This window comes from Nuphar pumila, chromosome 13 (genome assembly GCF_984573655.1).
Source record: "Nuphar pumila chromosome 13, dmNupPumi1.hap1.1, whole genome shotgun sequence".
Taxonomy (NCBI): Eukaryota; Viridiplantae; Streptophyta; class Magnoliopsida; order Nymphaeales; family Nymphaeaceae; genus Nuphar; species Nuphar pumila.
This window is the reverse complement of record NC_143261.1, coordinates 95,618,948-95,638,568: the sequence shown is the minus strand read 5'-3', so window position 1 is coordinate 95,638,568 and position 19,621 is coordinate 95,618,948. Positions and strand designations below refer to the sequence as shown.

General features: G+C 36.5%; 1 protein-coding gene across 6 annotated transcripts in view; it reads left to right on the top strand.

Annotated features, from left to right (window-relative positions):
- The first annotated feature begins 2,170 nt into the window (after positions 1–2,170).
- LOC149819301 (actin-related protein 2/3 complex subunit 1A-like) overlaps positions 2,171–19,621 on the top strand; it is a 56,614-nt gene continuing 39,163 nt past the window's right edge. For 2 of the 6 annotated variants that reach the window (XR_016427414.1, XR_016427415.1), the window contains exons 1-4: positions 2,368–2,605; positions 3,445–3,530; positions 12,898–12,974; positions 13,088–13,182. Coding sequence is in view for 4 of the 6 variants with exons in the window: in XM_089985839.1 (XP_089841965.1) it covers positions 2,386–2,605; positions 3,445–3,530; positions 12,898–12,974; positions 13,088–13,182 (478 nt within the window). In the remaining 2 variants the exon portion in view is untranslated. Of the gene's footprint in view, positions 2,228–2,367; positions 2,606–3,444; positions 3,531–12,897; positions 12,975–13,087; positions 13,183–19,621 lie in introns of those variants that run through there. The other 4 variants (XM_089985842.1, XM_089985839.1, XM_089985840.1 and 1 more) reach the window with 4 other exon arrangements.

The window sequence follows — 19,621 nt, the reverse complement described above, 5'->3', positions numbered from 1 at the left end:
AGTACAACTAATTAGGTAAATAATAATAATTAACAAGTTTCAATGCAACTAATCAGATAAATAATAATAGTTATTCAAGTTATTAATAGTTAATTTTAAAACAAATTATATTATTACAAAATTTAATAAATAACTCAAGCCCATTGAGCCGAACCAGTAGCCTGTAGGCCGGTCCGAACCCAGCCCACGTACGTGTCAAGTTACTACTCGCTACCTAACAAGCTCGGGCCTAAAATCATGGCTCAAACCCGGCCCATGGCGAATTGAGTCGGCTTGACCCATCGGGCTGCTGGGCCAGTTGCCCACCCCTGCATGTGGTTGGTGCTATGAGTTTACCTATGAGATTGTTCATATTAAATCGAGTGCGTAATCCAACGAGTTACCATCAGATGTCACCCTGATGCCGTTCAGCATCCAAAACATCGTGGTTGGCTGGGCTCAACATTTCATTGATGAGTCCCACATTCTTTTAAAGTCGTTGATGCTTTAGATGAACGGCATCTACAGTTTGCAAAATGAACGGCTGAAAATACAGAGTCCAACCATGTGTTTTGTAAGTCGTTCATAGCAATGATATAAATGAACGACAACAGAGCTCAGCCTGCCATACCTACGATAGTTGTGCCGGCAGCATAAAACTCTGAGCTAAGACCTGTGCCTCAAGACCTATGCTAAGCATTGGCTTGCTCAGAGGGGCAATGCCCATGAGAATCGAACCTTGACTGCCCGTCTAATAGCTATAGACCCACCCAACCCGCATTTGGAGTTTATTAGAATCCCTTCTACTTGGTTGTGAGACCGTGTTTGACTCGGGAAATAAACTCGTGCACGGACAAAGCGGTTCCCATGCGGGAAATTGTACCACGTTGGAAATGTACGGACGAAACTGCCTTCTCCCGGTTAGGGATGGCAGTGGACCGGGGGGAAAGCGGGGCCCCGCCCCGCCTCACCTCGTTTGGACCGGGGATGAAGGGTATGAAACGGGGATGGAGGCGGGAACGAAGGTTAAAATCCATCCCCGTCCGGGGGTGGAGGCGGGGATGGACGTGCACTTTTCCCCGCCCCGACCACTTTTCCCCGCAATATCCCCGCCCCGCCCCGCCTCATCTCCGTTTGAACCGGGGATGGAGGACATGGAACCGGGATGAAGGCGGGGACGGAGGATAAAATCCATTCCCCGCCGGGGATGGAGGCGGGGGTGGAGGATAAAATCTTGAGGTGGGGCGGGGGTGGAGACCTTGTCCCCCGCCCCACTGCCATCCCTACTCCCGGTGCCTTTTGTTTCTAAAAGGGCCGAATAGGAGTTTGTCCAGCAAATCAAACATACTCTTATATGGAACACAGTTAACGCTGTCCTATCTATGGAAGTGGGACAGCCGAGATAATAAATGGAAGAGAAGACGTGTGAAATAGCATACTCTTTTCAAAGCCTTTGTCATAGCCTCCTAACATATAAATGGCTAATATTGTTAAAAAATCAAAATATTTATTTTCAGAGATCCAACCATATACATGCTTGGTTTTATACTAATCAACTGTTGGGTTGTCTAATTCGGACACTCTGGTAGGTTTTTATAAGATTTTAAAATGAAAGGTCTACAAATTTAAAAAACATATAATGCTTAAAAAGTCCTGTTTCCAAGTGTCATTACTTACCAAATCGACAATGCCTAACACATCTACTGTGTCAGATTTGCAAAAACAATACTGGTGGTAGACAGGACAGCTACAACTTTTCTTTATTTTTATATATAGAAACCCTTTTCATATACGTTAATCAAACAATGAAATTTGCAAATGGTTCCGATTTGGATCCCAAAATACATTAAGGAATTGGATCGGTTCGATCAAGCACAAACAAAATTTGCACAATCCACTTCATGAGTCCAACCCGTATGTAACCTTATTGCATACCCAACTTTCCATCCAAGTTATAAAAACTCATTTTATTTCTAAGGGCAAATTTGTCTGCCACAGACCCAAGGGGTTTGGTGTAGTGGGATGGGCAGCCTAAGCTCAAAGACCCATCATCGGTTCATAACCCGACGGGCACAGTTTATCGACCCGAATTACCGGGTCCAAATCTAGGCAAAGGTCCGGTCCAACTACCAGCCGTTGGATCTTGAACATTCCTTGTTAAAAACATCAGTAACTCCTTTGGTCGTCTTAGGCGTTTCCGTTCCTTCCTCCGTCCCTATCTCTCCGGCGACTCCCCCTACCGTACCAGGTACAGATCTCCACCGTCGATCGAGATCTTTCGATCCCGCTAATATCTAGAATTTTCTCGGTTTTCCTTTGTTCCTCTTCTCCCAAATACTCGGTTTCCTGCTTAGGGTTTTGGATCGATTTATCCTCTTCTTGCAAGAGATTTCCCGTCTCAGATCGATGGAAACACATCTTTCGAGATCATCAAAGGAATTGAAGAAGTTATTTGGGTTGATGGCTGTGTCTGGGTTGTTGATTTCTTCTGGGGTTAGGGTTTTTTTGGTTGTTTCTTTTGGGTTGATTGAGTGTGCGGATGCTTTGCGTGCAGGCATGGCGGTCGTCTCAGTTCATCCGATGGCGTCGTGCATCACCTGCCATGCTTGGAGTCCCGATCATTCAAGTAATGTTTCGCATCGGATCGTTTTCTTTCTCTCCTTTTTTCTTTTTCTTTTTAATCTGGTTGGTTTGAGCTCTTCCTTGCATGATTCGAGCTTTTCTTTCGTTCGCGGCAGCCATTCGTAGACTTGCTTTCATAATTCGAAACGATTTGCTGTGGCGTAATTGGGATGATGATGTTGATCCTCCTCGTTTTCTTTTTGTTTTTCTCATGCCGTTGATGGGCTGTGTATCTGTTAGAGAATGTTGGATGATGGTGAATTTTGTTGTGTGATGTTCTCAACGATCTTGAACGCTATTTTTTATAATGGTTTGGTTGGTGTTCGTGAGAAATTTTCTTAGAATTCAACTGAAAATTCGATTGATGTTGCGGTAGTGTCGGCGTTTGAGTGTATTTGATTCCTGGGAACATTGGCGGAAAGTTGTTGATTCTTTTCCCCGAACCATGACATCCTACATTTAAAGTAAAATAGATGCAAAGAAAAAGCATGCATGGTAGGGACCTCTGTCCACCTTACTTTTTCAAAATTACGAGGTTGCATTTGCTGGATGGAACATTAAGATTTGGAGGCCTTTTTCTAAATGACCTTGAGCCTCATTTTCATGATGGAAGATTCATTTATTCCCATAGATTTTAAACTAATTTCTATGGTATTTGTCCCAGCCAAACGCTTCACACTCCTTCTCTCTTTCTCAATGCCTTTGACTGAATGATGAATATGTGAAACTGTTGATTGGTGTGTTTTGGTAAATTTAGTAAGTTTAAGCTTGGCTATCATCTCACCCGTTTCTTTTTTGTTTCCCTATGGCAATAATCTCTCTCTCTCTCTCTCTCTCTTGTAGTGATTGCATTTTGCCCGAACAATGATGAAGTTCATATATACAAAGTGTCGCCTGACAAGTGGGAGAAGCTACATGTATTACAGAAGGTATGTGATTTCATGTTCCGTGATTCACATGATTCATTGACATGGCTCATTAAACAGTGAACCTACATTTTACGAGAGATTTATTGATATGAAAAATGTTTTCTAGGGATTGATCACTTTGTTTATATTTTTTACTGGAAACATTGTACGTATTTTCTTAATCATGTCAGACAAGCATACTTGTAGAACATCTGTTCTCATGATAGGGAGTGGATTAGGTGCAATGTTGAGTCCTTCAATATCTTTTGGAGTGAAGTACTGATATCTTATTTTCATGAGATGAGGCATGCAGATTTTCTATGATGCATAACTGAATTGGCTGAATGTTTTATATACTTGTAGAATATATTAGTGAGTTTGTGAGAAATTCTCATACTTTTTACCACAACAATTTTAGTTGAATTTTTTCTAAGCTCCAACATTCCAAGTTTACCAAGAGATCTTAAAAAGCTAGTATATTAATGTCTTTGTGAGATTATCTCAAGATTAAATGAAATGGAAACTGGAAAATTGGATTTTCTTAACATTTTGTAAGACTTCTCATAAAAAAACATCTCAAATATTTTCAAGAATCATTATGGGACATAAACTTTTTCTGATAACACTCTGATGTCCCATTGTCTAGAAATTGGCGGGGTGGTATTGGACACTCTGGCTCATCCCACACTTCTAGTTTCTATTCAATCTGGGACCAAAACAGTGAGAATCAAAACAAGTAGTTGTAAAATCAAACCAGTTATTGGGTTGAAGGGCATTCATGCAAATAGGGTGCCACGTCAGATGACCGCATCGGGTGCCACACCCGCACCCGAGTCAAGTCGCATCGCATCGACACAGGTGAGGCACCCTGTTGGCCGAATCCCTATGACATAGGTCTTAACGGTGACTTAAAGATAAAGGGGATAGGATGAACCTGGTTCTCATGTATATATTATATATATGGGTTAATCTAACATTAAACTAGTTGTGTTTGACATTAGATGGATTCAATCTTATTAAAATGACTAAAAACCGTTAAAAATGGTATATTTTGAAAATACATGCTTACTTTTATGGGCATTATAGGTTTTTTGAACTTGGAGAGAATTGAAAAGTCTCACACCTTTTTCAAAAAAGTAACTTTATGTATCTATCAAAGTTACTTTTTTAACCTCAAAAAGTAATCATGCATTTTTAAAAATGCCTTCTTTTAAGGGTATTTTACTCATTTTAATAATGTTAAACACAAGTAGTTTAATGTTAGATTAATCTTATATATAGATAGTTGAAAAAACAGATTTTATAATATATATATATATATATATATATATATATATATATATATATATATATATATATGTGTGTGTGTGTGTGTGTGTGTGTGTGTGTGTGTGTGTGAAAAACACATGCATACATGTAAACAACAAAAATAAAAAGGAAGAAAAAAAAGAAAAAAGAAGAGAGTGGAGGGGCAAGATGAGGAAGAAAAAAATAAGAAGAAAAAAAAAGGAGAAAAAAGGAAGAAGAAAAAAAAAAGAACTCGGAGGGGTGAAAGGAGGAAGAAGAAAAAAGAGAAGAAAAAAACAAGGTAAAAAATAAAAGCAAAAGAAGAAAAAGAAAAGGAGAGAAAAAAAAGAAAGCTTTTGGGATGGGAGGAAGAAGAAAAATAAATAAATGAAGGAGACATTTTTTTTTAAAATGACAACCATGTCCTTGCGACATAGGCGAGAATAGCCTAGGTCGAAAAATAGGGCCCTACCGCCTAGGCCTATAAGCTCAGGTTATGACCATTCGCCTAGCTTGCCTAGGCGCAACTTTTGACAACTAAGAGCTATGTAGTCAAAAGCGTTAGGCGATGCTTAGTCGGTGAACCCCTAAAAAGCCTAGTTGAAGGGCAGGACTAGGCGGATTAGTCAGTACTTTAATTAAAAATACAAAAAATATGCAAATGAATTGTAACGACATCAAACTGACTCTCGAAAATTTTGCAGATTTTTTTAAACGAATAAATAATTTTAAAATATTGTGGAAAGATATCCTAGGGACCCGGGGCACATCACAGATTTAATATACACAACCCAACATGCATCCCAAACATAGAATAAATCAAACCATAAATTTAGTTTGAATTGAATTTAATAGAATAGTCCCCATTTAGGGTTCAACAAGTTCTTCAAGACAATAACTCCAAGAAACTATCGTAATCTGACCCACCAAAAACATAATCCTCGATCCCTCCAGCTCACTGAGCCTCAGTAGCTGAAAAAGTTTTTTTAAAAACGAAGTAAGAACCAAAGTTCTCGTACGGGACCCTTTCGAATTCCAACAGTAAAGAAATTAACATAAACCAAATTAAACATAAGTTTAAGAGGCTCTACAAACATCACATATTCAGAACATCCTTGCAATATAAGGAGTTCAATTAAAAACAATTAACAATCTCATGATAAATTAAACATTTAGGGATGCATGAACCAATGCAACATGCATGAATGACTTTTTAAGTTCAATTATCAAGTATTGTTTTTGCATGCATGTCCTACTTAATGCACATAATTAAGTTTTCACTTGTATAAAACCCGCAAATACTCAAAATAGGTTAAATTCCTGTGGTTCAAGGCAGTTCTCACTGGTATCTTAATACACAATTTGTATTTTATTAATTGAGTTCTACACATATTCCTCAACTGATGTCAGAAATCAACACGATCAATCAGAATATTATGAATCAACACTTAATCCCAGGACGACAAGAAAATCAACATCCATTGATGCCACTTTTTCAGTATATCAATAACTGCAGTTGAGTCTAACAACTCTACCCCCAGACAAAGTGGCAGGAGTTATCTACAACCGTGGTTGGGAATGCGAACCACTCATCGGGTTCTTAAAGAAAACAATGCACATGACCTTTAGTATCTTTACGGTCCGCCGTGACTGCTATCTAATGGTCTTACTTTTTCAGAGGGTAACCAAAGAATAACAAATTATTACAATGTTTGGTCTGTTTTACCATTCTTAATTCATTAAGGGTTCTTTACAAAAGAACAGTTATGCAAATCAACATGCATTACCAAATTTGGGCAATTTTCTGACAATTTCAATAGTGTAATTAATTTAAAAGCAATATAAAGCATTTTTTCAATGCATTTCAAACTTGTTATTTCAAGAACACATGCACCTGGCCTCCAAAGACCCATCAGTGGTTCATACATAACTACTACATAATTTAATGAAATTTAAATTGCATTTCAAATCTCGGTGAACCACAATCACACATAGATATACCAATTTGTATTCACAATACACAACATTAATGTATATTCATAGCAAATGAATGAATGCACATTTAAACGAGCAAATCAGTTTTACCCTGCCAACCAAAAATCCAAAACTTTGATAACCAGTCCAATTCAACATCTGTTAGATTTCGGTTTGACCAAATATCCAAGACAGATCAGATTTAATAATTTCTAAAAAAAAAAATCAGATTTGATTAGCCATATAAGACCCAAACTTTCTTTGGTTAAAGAAATCAGTTTTCTAATTTAAACTGAAATTTAGATTTGAATGAAAACTTAGATGACCGTCTCAACAAATTCTCAGCTGTAATGAATGTTGAAATTCATTTCATAGTGATAAATCCAAAGCACAGATAAACACAATAGATTTAATTGACATGCCTATACTAACTAACACCTATCGGACTGCTAACAGTTATAATGAAATCTCACAAAGAACACGATATACATGTATGTCTCTCAATAAGCAGCAACCTATCAGTAAATTTACAAAACATCTGAAACATAATTATAGGCATACAAATCTGTACACAAAATTCATGCATTAAATCAACCATCATTTCATGGAAAACGTTATCAGAGTATGTGAAACTCTGAGCATACAAAAATCTGAATATATGTTAATTCTGACCATGCAAACAGTTTGTCCATGTTTTGAACCGGGTCAAACTGATTCATTTTGATCAAAACCAAGAACACAGAATATTTTTCAGATTTTACACTATAGTCTGGTCTTGCTTGAATAGGATTGTAAAAAACATGACAGTAAAATAAATTTGTACAGAGTTAACTGATTCAACATAACCAAAGGAATAGTATATTTGTGCCTGCTGGAAACATTACATGCAGAAATTTCAAAACAAAATACACATCTAGGATTCAAACCAATGAGAAACGCAGGTTCAATCACAACACGGGCATCAATTCTGAATGTGTAATAAAAAAATTAGTTTTATAATCAGCAGTATCGATCCAATAGTAATCAAACCTAAATAAGAGATACATATATATTGTTAGGGCCTGACGTCACTTATAAGGATTGCCCATTCAGCCCAGACTTTAACAAATTAATCAAAAGTAAATCTAATCAACAACATACAAAATAAAAAATTTCAGTAGCATAAAACTAGTATCTTATATATATATAGGCTGGAAAAATTATCTCGATCATAACTGTAATGGGAACTGTCGTGAAACCCAAATCCAATACAGGCTGCGATCTTTCCCAAGCCTGATGAAACTGAAAACTCTATTAAGATAGGTCGGACTTTTCAGTTATTCGCTTTCTTAATCCCATGTGGTTCGACCTATGCTAACCCCTTGTCCCTCGGAATCAGAGAAGAACTCGTACCTTGTGCTATTCACGAAAAAAAAAGAAAGGAGATGCTGAAGATGAAGAGACGTTGCTGCAACCCTCTTCCTTGCTCTCTCTCTCAAAATTGATATTGAGAGAGAGGGCTCACACTTATCTTTATAACCCATATAGGACTCCTCAAAAAGGGACATCCATATCAGAAAAAGAAAGTCTTTCAAAACAACTCTTAAATGAAAAAAAAATATTATATATTATCTTATTAATATTATTATTTATTTCTTTTTAAAAGCTTATTCATCCTATTACAAATGGATCATGGATCTTGACCCAAAGGGTCCAAGATCCATATCGGGATCCAAGTTAACATCACCCTCTAATATATATTATATATACTGTAACTATATCAATCCAAATAGTGCAAATATATTTATTTAATAAAAAAACCATATTTATTAAATTTAAAATTAGGCACAATTCTACGAGATATTACATGAACTGCTAAAATTGGTAAAAAACATGTATGCAATATAAAATCAATCAACAATAAGCTATAGAGCAAACAAAAAAAAAACACGTCGAACATTGCAAAACCTGCCAAAATATTAAAAACAATTGCATAAGCAAAGCAAACAACTATCGACAAATGCCAAATCATTTTAAAATAATTTAAATTCTTAAAATATAGTGCTAAAACTAACATCAAACATGAATCCAACATAAAATTAATCAATAACAAATGCACGAATCTTAAGATATTGCTATCATCAATCTTAGTAAACATGTTATATTACAAAACCTGCCCAGACTAACAACAAAGATATATCCAACATAAAATTAATCAACAAATGCACAGAGTACAAAATACCACTATCGTGAAGCATAACTGCATAATAAACCTGTTATATTACAAAACCTGACAAAAAATTAAGACACATCTACATACATAAACGAACATATGTAACCCGATTCCTAGTTTTTCCTTTGACTAGCCCGACTAGGCGCCTACTAATCTAGTTGGTGCCTTTGACTACATAGACTAAGAGTGAGAGAGAAAGAGGGGAGAGGCCCTATATGGGTCAATGGGGGCTTTGACCCCCATTTGACCGAGGCGCGCCTCATATCCCCCGAGGTGTGCTGGTGCTAGCCGACAGCGAGTCGGTTCGCAGCCAAGACTCCGGTCCTATTAGTTCTATTGAGGAAGCGAGTAAATAAAAATGCAGAAACAGGACAAAGTCTGATAATACTGAAATTTGGTCCCGTAAATCACAAAATTTATAAAAATGCTAAACTGAGAAAATGTAGCCAATAAAATTATCTTTTCAATGCAATAAAAATCATAATTTTCTGATATCAGAGCGCGGATGTATGATCTGATGAACAAGACAAACTCGTGCACTTGGGACACAGTCACACTTCGGACAAACACTCTGTTCACGTCCGTTTTCAGAGACTATGGGCAGAATCTGCGAATGGTCAGAACACGAAAGTTGGTGGTATTTTAGATACCTCTCCAACGAATCCATGAACACTGAAAACCAATACTGGGTTGAAGAGATAACGCCCAACACACTGAGACTGTCTGACACACCAGGACACAATCACGTCAATGACAGAGTCCTTTGTTCAGGTCTGTTTTTGGAGACTATAGGAACAGTCTTCCAATGGGATGAACACGAAAGTTGTTGGGGATTCCGTCAGCTTTCCGACGAGTCCTAGAACCCATAAATCTGACCTATATCTATGGAGATACGACCAGTTTACCGCGACTGGGTCAGGTAGTCCAGAATACCGAAACAGAAATAGCAAACACCAACAATATATTTTATATACCGATTTTATCTTGAGGTGTTTAAAGTTCAACCTGCATAGAAAGATACTTCTAACAATGATTTTCCCAATTTGTAATATCCCTTCCTTTAAACCCCAACTCCGGTTAGACAATGCACAAATCAAATACGAAACAAAATCAAACATACAAGCTAAGAAGCAAACAATATCACAAACCAAATCCTTTCGAAAACACATTTCAGTTTCAGAAATGATAAAACATAGAATCAGAGTTTCAATAAGGTCTATCTTAGCAAAATATTAGAATCAGAGTTTCAATGAGGCCTATCTTAGCAAAATATTAAATCCAAGGTTTGTCAATCATCCACAGCACAAATTCAGCAGAAAAATAAACGAGTTTCTAGGCAAACCGAATTAGCGAATGCAGGTTGTTTCAACAGCATGAATCGTTGGTTCAATGACTCCAACAGCAATGTAAACCTCTAATGCGAATCACAATCATCCACAAATAGAATATCGATTCTTTTCGGAAATCCATATTCAACAACAACGATTTTCAAATGAGGCTCAATCGCAATCATAAGTTTAGCAACCCAAATAACAACAATGATGAAGGTTCAAAGGGAAAAGAAATTTCCAAACAGTCAGTTGATGCAGCAACTAGCGACGCGTCAGTCCACCACCACTTTAAGTCAACTATGTCTTGAACCACTACTACCTTTAACGTGGACAACGATAGCCCTTCTCCTGGTTCACGACCAACAGAGAAAGAACAAGGTGCGCGACTACCAGCAGCACCCTTCTCACGTCAACACTAATAGGTCGACCTCCCGGTTTTCACACAGCCATCCTCTTGGACCAAGGTGGATGATTCCCAAAATGATGCCCAACATGGGTGCAACAACACAATGTCAACAATGGAGGAGGCCCACATGTCGGCTATGACCTAACACTCAATCTGGCAATACGGGGTTCACGATTTAGCCAAACAGTCACAAAACTTATCACCTTTCTCCCAGCTCACGTTTTCTTTCTTCCAAACTTGGACAACTCCAAGTAAGATTCAAAACCCTCCTCAAGGCTCAGGTTTTCCCATCCTTCATTTTCTTTTCATATTTTTCTTCATGTCCTCCTTTCCAGATTTTTTTTCAAGTTAGACAATAGTAGCAGCTCCCCTTGATTCACGCTTTTGGAGAGTTTTAAAGGGGGCAATAATGATGGTTGAATCTCATTGGCCTTCTTGTGGGGTAGTCATCAAGCAACCAAATTTTTTGTCCTTTTTCTCTTCCCACGTGGCCAATGAGGAACCACTAAATTTGTTAAGAGTGGATCTCTTGGGCGGCACCTCCATTCTAGCCAATACAAACCAATGTGAGTTGGCTTGGCTAGGATCGGCCCTTCAAAAGGCCACCTCCCTAAAGGCCCAACCGAATTCAGCCATTTGTTTAAGTAGGGTTTCTCCTCTCAAAATTGGATTCAGATCCAGATCTAAAAATAAAAAAACTACCCAATTACTCCAATACACCCTTTAGTGCCCTAAAACAAATCCTACAGGGCACCAAAACTAGCTGGATCCTACGGATCCGGCTCCTACTCAAAATAATAAATAAAAAAACATAAAAATTACACAAATTTTTATGGGTGATTCCAAAAATCACAAAAATGGAATCACGTATCAAAATGTATTTTCTGAGATGGATGAAACAAAAATTTCAGAAAATTATTTCATTTGAAATGACAAAACTACCCTTAGACACTGTTTGGACCCAAAATGGGTATTTTTGGCTTGAAGGTCATGGGTACGGCAATCTGAACTGGGTCCCGCTCTTCGCATACATCCGGATTGGTCTAGATGTGCTGCATCACGTGCACCTCATGGCGCAAAGTGCCTCGCCATAAGGCGAGGCACGCCTTTTTCACCTTGAGGTGCGTTTTTAATAACATTGATCCATACAAGTCATCCAGATATTAGATCCATTAAAGCAGGAATCGTTGTGTATGGTTTTATTGTAATTCTGGACAAGATATGAAGGCTGTGTGTGTGTGTAGGTTAAGCGAATCTGCCAACTGGCAGAACATGGACATGTAGCACCTAAGGCAACTAATTGTCTTTCATATGTCTAGCATTGGAAGATAAAAAACAATTCAACAGGAAGAGGGGAAAACTTCATGATGTCATTGTTTCCCTTTTCTCATTAATAACTGAAAATGTCACATGTTTTAATACTTATGTTTTAGTGAAAAGGACTAAACAAGATTGAGAATTAGCACAGGCTTTTCAAGATGTTTCATCTAGTGGATCAATTCATTCACATCGATTTTCAGATACAATGAATTCAAATAAAGTGTGCATATGATGCAGCAAAGAAACTATGCCTTTTGCTTGGATACTTAGTTGCCTCTTCATGCATGGTTTCTTTTTCTTCTAAATTGTGTAACAAGCCTGAAAGATTTTTAGGAGCAACACAGAAGCCAGTGAGTCTCGTTTTCCCTGTAAATTCATGGTAAACATCTTACAAATGGAACATGCAGGTTTGTAATCCATGAGGTGCACAGGTGTATCTATACTGCTGAACTGTGATTTATATGCCTAATATTCCCTTAGCAGTTGGTGATTTAGCTGAACTAATGCTTCTGCAAGTACACCGTATTCAGAGTGCCTATGGTTTTTCAGAACACTTGTTCTCTGTGTATAATTATTTTCTGCAAGTTTTATTAGATTGTGGCATTGCATAGTGTGAAGTTTGTGAAATAGTTGTCTTAGACTACTAAATAAATATTGCTTATCTAAAAGTTATTCACTTTTTTCCACTATTAGATATTGCACATGATCTTCTGCGTTTCTTTACTATGACACTTTTCTTTACCATGACACTCTACATATTTTATTAAGGATATAACTACTTTGGATGGAGTTTTGCTTACATTGAGTGTCAGTATTCAAGTTTGCATTGCTTAGTAACTCTTCTTAATTGGCTTACAGCATGATCAAATTATTTCTGGCATTGATTGGGGTGTCCTTTCAAATAAGATCGTTACAGTTTCACATGATCGAAATTCGTGAGTATCGGAAGTGGCTGTTATTATTGTTGTTCATCCTATACTGATATATGAACCTTTTGAGTAATGAAATTAGCCCATCAATTGATTCTGTGCCTTCTGTTTTTCTGCAGATATGTTTGGAACCAAGATGAACATGAATGGGTGCCTACGCTTGTTATTCTTAGGCTTAATCGTGCTGCTCTTTGTGTTCAGTGGAGCCCTAAAGGTAATGTTTTGATTAAGATTTTCAATTTTATGTCACTTGGTTAGTTACCTTGTTTCTTGGTTTTCACATTTTAGCAGGTTTGTTACTATGAAATAATCTTAAAATTTCCCTAGTCACCCATTTTAGCTGCTCGTGTACCTACTCCCATATAGGTTACTGAATATTATAGCCTTAATCTTTTAGGTTCTTGACTGATGTGTGATGTTATATTTGCAAAGATACATACTTAAGGAGACCTCCTTCTATTATTCAGACTATACAATGGACAGTACAATTATTAGAGTAGAATAGGAACGGAATCACCTTCTTTTCCTCAGCATGGTATCATTCTAAATATATTGTTAAATGAGCCAACATTCCCTCAAACCTAAGAGAAAAAAAAGTAAAGGATGACATATTGCATAATGATGTATATTGCTACCTAATATATCTCTGTCACTATGTAAAGTATCAACAGTATCATTGAATAATGTAGTATTGTGAGCTAAACCTGATGGCAATCCAACAATGTAGTATCCTATATGATATTATTGTGATGTTTTATGTATAATGTTTCACTCTGCAAAAAGAGAAAAGAACTTGTGTCAACCATGAGCGTGATAGTAATTCTATTCTAAGGTGTTTTCAACTTCTAAGGTTTCAGAGCAATGTACTTTTGGATAGTATCTGGTGATTGTTATAGTATTTTTTGGTCAGTAGTTGGCTCCCATTTTTATATAAAATTAAACCTGCACTGCATAAGTGAACGGTTGATTAGTCCCTGCAGAAGAATGGAAAAGTTAAAAAATGAATTCTGCTGTAGTAACCCTGAAATGTAATAGGGTGTTGGCAGGTTATTTTGCTGATAGGGAGAGTAAGGTTTAGCTTGTTAGAAAATAATAGATATATGTATATACTTGAATATATATATATATATACACACACATATTGTTCGTAATACAAGAGTATGTATATGTATATAAATACATATTTAAAGTATATACATATATTCTTGTAATTTTTATTTTTATTTTTTATCTTCTGTAATTTTCATTTTATTTATTTTTTATTTTTGTACTTTTTCTGTACACAGTACAACAGTCAGCCACTGACTGTTGTACAGTGACTCTGGACATAAAAGAGACGTTGGCGCTGTTTCCCAAGAGCTGTTGGGAACAGCCCAACGTCTCTTTCTTTTAGCTACTCTCTATAAATAAGGGTGATTAAACCCATTGTAATACAGAAATTGTAGAAGGGGTTTATCCCCTCATATCTATCAATAGAGTGCATTTGAAGCACTTTTCTACTTTTGTGGTGTGAAGCATTTGAATGCTAGTTTGTGCTAGCATATGTTTTGAGTGATTGAAGTATCAAGTAATTTGAAAACTTGATTGTTTGTAAGGCTTATTTACATGGTATCAGAGCTTGTTGTATGGTGTATAATCAATCGTGCATTGGTGGGCTGCCTCGAAAAGCGTGCTTATTCTTCTTCGTGGTGGTGATATTTTTTTCTAATTCACCATGGGTGAAATTTTCCCGCACAATACAAGCAACTTCAACTTTATTCCGCCATTCAAACTTGAAGGAAGCAACTACTACATTTGGGTGGGACACTTGGAGACATTCATCAAGGGTCAAGGCTTGTGGGGGATTCATAAGAGGTATTATTCTTGAACCTACTCCCAAAATTACATTAGGTGAAAATGGGATTGAGACTAGTCTTGACGAAAGCGACAAAGTCATAGAAGAATACTACAAGAAATTGGATGAATGGGAAATGAAAAACGCAAAAAATCTTTCATGGATGCTAAGTGGAGTTTAGAAAAAAATTGCCTCAAACCTATTATGCTACAAAAAGGCAAATGAAGCATGAGAATATCTTAGAGGTATGTTTACCGAAAAAGATATGGTTCACAAGTATTATCTTCAAGAAAAGGTTAGAAATATCAAACAAGGAGATAAAAATATAAGAGATTATTTTATAGAGTTATCTTCCATATGGACTCAACTTGCCCAATTTGAACCCAAATGGAAAGGCAAGTGTATAGAAATGTGAAGAGTTCAAGTTGAGGAAGATAGACTCTTCGCTTTTCTCTATGGTTTGAGACCCGAGTTTGAACAAACAAGGGCATCCTTACTATCATCTTCATCACCTCCTTCTATTCATGAGATTCTCTCTTAAGCTTAGTGGAGAAGAAACTAGGCTAAATATGAGTAAAAATGTTAATGTGCTTGCTACTTCTAGCAATGGCACAAACGAAAATTGCGCACTTGCCGCTTCTAAACCAGGACATTACATCAAGCCATACAAACCTCTTCATTTTAGTAAGAATAGAGGAGAATCAAAGATCATTTGTCATAACTGTAGTGAACATGGTCATATTAGGCCTCAATGTCCTAGATACAAATACAGGCCTCAAGAAAAACGTGTTGTTGCACCATCAAAACAAGATGAGGATACTCTGAATCTCAAAGACTTCACCAAATCATTATCTCAATTGACGGATGCATTGCAACCATTACTCAAAGGATCTACCTTAGGAGCGACCATTATCTCATCTTCTACTCCTGGTATGTGCTCTTGGCTTCTTGATTCAGGTGCTTCTTTTCATATGACCCCACATAAGTCAATATTATTTGAATGTCAACCTAATTCGAATGCATCTTTTGTTTCCACTGCCTTGGAAATAGAGGGTATTGGAATTTTTAAAAATGATTTGACAAAACATAACAAATTTTACATTCCAAAAATAAGACTTATACCAAAACTTCATCTTAACTTGCTTTCAGTTTCTCAAATCTCGGATCATAGATATGATGTCATTTTCTCATCAAGTAAATGTTGGGTGCAGGACGCCAGTTCTGGAAATTGATTGGGGAAGGTTCTAAGCAAGGAGATCTCTATTATATGGATTTTCTTTGTATTCCAAACGAATCTTTTTGTAACACTGCCCAAACAAAAGATATACGAACTTGGCATCATAGACTTGGGCATCCAAATATACGAAAATTAAATTTTGTACCTGTTACCAAGAATCTTTGTAAATATCATTTTGAATATTAAGAATGTTTACTTGGTAAAATGACAGTCTTGCCTTATGGTCAAAGAACTTTTTATTCTTCGATGCCTTTTGAATTAATTTATTCGGATGTGTGGGGTCCTGCTCCGGTTGCCTCTAAAGGAGGATTCTCTTACTACGTTGTGTTTATCGATGATTTCACTAGATATTGTTGGATTTACTTAAGTTTAAATCCGATGTATTCGCAATCTTCAAAACATTTCATAATATGATTAAAAGTCAATTTGAAAGTAAACTCAAAATCCTCAGAACTGACTTTGGAGGAGAATATTTGTCAAATGAGTTTAAAGAATTTTTAGAAAATGAAGGAATCTTACATCAAAGATCGTGTCCTAGAACTCCACAACAAAACGAAATTTCAGAAAGAAAACATAGACACATTATGAAAACTACAAGGACTTTTCTTATTGCTAAAAATGTTCCAAAAAATCTTTGGGCTGAAGCTGCATTGACGTCAGTATATCTTATAAATAGGATGCCTTCAAAAACATTGTCCAATGAAATTTTCTTTGAAAAATTATTCAAATACCAACCTGACTATCACAGACTCAGAATTTTTGGTTGTAAATGTTATGTTTTAAATGATAAAGGAGATAAAGTATCTTCTAAGGCTATCCCCTATGCGTTCATTGGTTACATTGAAACACAAAAAGGATTTAAATGCTACGATTTCAAAAATGATAAACTTCTTTTCTCAAGAAATGTTAATTTTGTTGAACATGAAAGTGGATTTGAAAGAAACATGTCACAAGACATAAATTTTGATTATTCTTTCTTGTTTAAACTATTGTCTAATGATGAAAATAGTTATATAGAATCTCCTATTGATGATAGAATAACAGTTGAACCAATAGTATACACTAGAAGAAATCAACATGCAACCAATGAAAGTGTAAATCAAAGTAACCATAAAGTATTAAAAACCAGGGTTACCGGAAGCGCCTAGCTAAAAGGGGAAGCGCGCTTCGGAAGCGCGAAACGTCGCGCTTCCGAAGCGTGGGGGGAAGCGTCCCCCTTTTTTGGGAAGTGCACTTCCCTTTAATGGGGGACACGTTTTCCTTTAATGGGGGACGCGCTTCCCTTTAATGGGAAGCGCGCTTCCCATCACGCTTCCCCTGTTTTTTTCAATTTTTTTGTATTTTTTATTTTTATTTTTTTCGCTTCCCCCTCGCTTCCGAAACGCTTCTTAGGTCGCTTCCGAGACACTTCCCGAATCGCTCCTAAGTGGTCCCACGCTTCCCCGCTTCCTAAAATTTTGAAAGTGCCTCGCTTCCCGCTCCTGCTTCCCGTATCGCTTCCCGCTCCCGCTTCCTCAACTGACAACCATGTTAAAAACTCCTTCAGAACAAACCACCATTCGTAGATCTGAACGAACCTCAAGAATTCCAAATAAATTTGTGTCTGACTCATTCTCTCCTAAACATAGAGCATGTCTTATAGATATTCATTCATATTTTGAACCCTCATGTTACAATGAAGCAAAAAATTTACCTGAATGGATAAAAGCTATGCATATAGAATTAGATGCTCTTAAAGAAGCTAACACTTGGGAAATTCTAAATTTACCCATTGGAAAGAAAACCATTGAATGTAGATGGGTTTTTAAAGTAAAAACCAAAAGTGATAGATCATTGGAAAGACATAAAGCCAGGCTATTGCCAAAGGATATTTTCAAGAATACGGAGTGGATTACGAAGAAACTTTTGCTCCTGTTGTTAGGATGACTACTGTTTGAATGCTTGTAGCTATTCCAGCTATTAAAAACTGGAATATCAAATGGATGTTAAAAATGTTTTTTTAAATGAAAATCTTAATGAGGAAGTATACATGGATGTTCCACCTGGATTGATAATTCCTTCAGGTAAAGTGCTTAAATTAAAAAAGGCGTTGTATGGCCTCAAACAAGCACCTAAAGCTTGGTTTGATACTTTTAACAATGTTATTACAAAATATGGTTTTAAACCATACTATACTAATACAATTTTATTTATCAAGAATTCTTCTGCAGGCATTATAATTTTGCTTTTATATCTGGATTACAGGTAGTGACAAAGAAGGAATCAAGAAAGTCAAACAGTTTTTGAAAAATTCTTTTGAAATGACAGATCTTGGGTTCCTAACATACTTTCTTGGTATAGAAGTATCCTACTCTAACAGAGGGTACATATTGTCACAAACCAAGTTTGCTTCAGATATTATTGACAGGTCAGGTGTATCCGATGATAAAGTTGTTGACACCCCAGAGACTCTTGGAATGAAGATACGAGCCAATGATGGAGTTCCTTTGGACAATCCAACTCCCTTCAGAAAGCTCGTTTAAGTATTACAAGATCAGACATAGCTCATGTTGTACGTATAGCCAGTCAATTTCAACACGCTCCAACATCAACTCATATGAGTGTAGTCATGAGAATTATCAAATACATTAGAGGTACAATAAATAAGGTAGTTGTTCTATCCTCTTCTTCCTCCTTAGATCTTATTGCATACTCTGATGCTGATTGGGGAGGGGATCCAAATAATATGCACTCAACAATTGGTTTTTGTGTGTTTCTAGGTAAATCTTTGATTTCATGGAGGTGCAAGAAACAACAAAAGGTGTCACTATCATCTACAAAAGCTGAATATAGAGCAATGATGACTACCACCATAGAGATCGTGTGGCTCAAACAACTAATTTCAGATATGGGAATTCATCTTTAGAATCCTACAAGATTATGCTCTGACAACAAGTGCTTCATATACATTGCTCAAAATCATACGTTTCATGAAAGAACTAAGCATATAGAGATGGATTGTCATTTTGTTCGTGAAGAATATTTAAATAAGACTATTGATATTCCCTATCTGACATCAGAATATCAACTTGCGGATTTCTTCACCAAGGCACTGTGCTCACCAAGATTCAACTTTTTACTTGACAAACTTTCGGTGATTTCACCATAAGTTTGAGGGAGACTACTAGAAAACAATACATATATGTATATACTTGAATATACATATACATATACATACACTTCGTAATACAAGAGTATGTATATATATAAGTATATGTATATAAATACATATTTAAAGTATATACATATATTCTTGTAATTTTTATTTTTATTTTTTATATTTTGTAATTTTCATTTTATTTATTTTTTGTTTTTGTACTTTTTTCTGTACAGTGTACAACAATCAACAGTGACTTTGGACATAAAAGAGACGTTGGGGCTGTTTCCCAACAGCTCTAATAAGAGTTGTTGGGAACAGCCCAATGTCTCTTTCTTTTAGCTACTCTCTATAAATAAGGGTGATTAAACCCATTGTAATACAAAAATTGTAGAAGGGGTTTATCCCCTCATATCTATCAATACAGTGCATTTGAAGCACTTTTC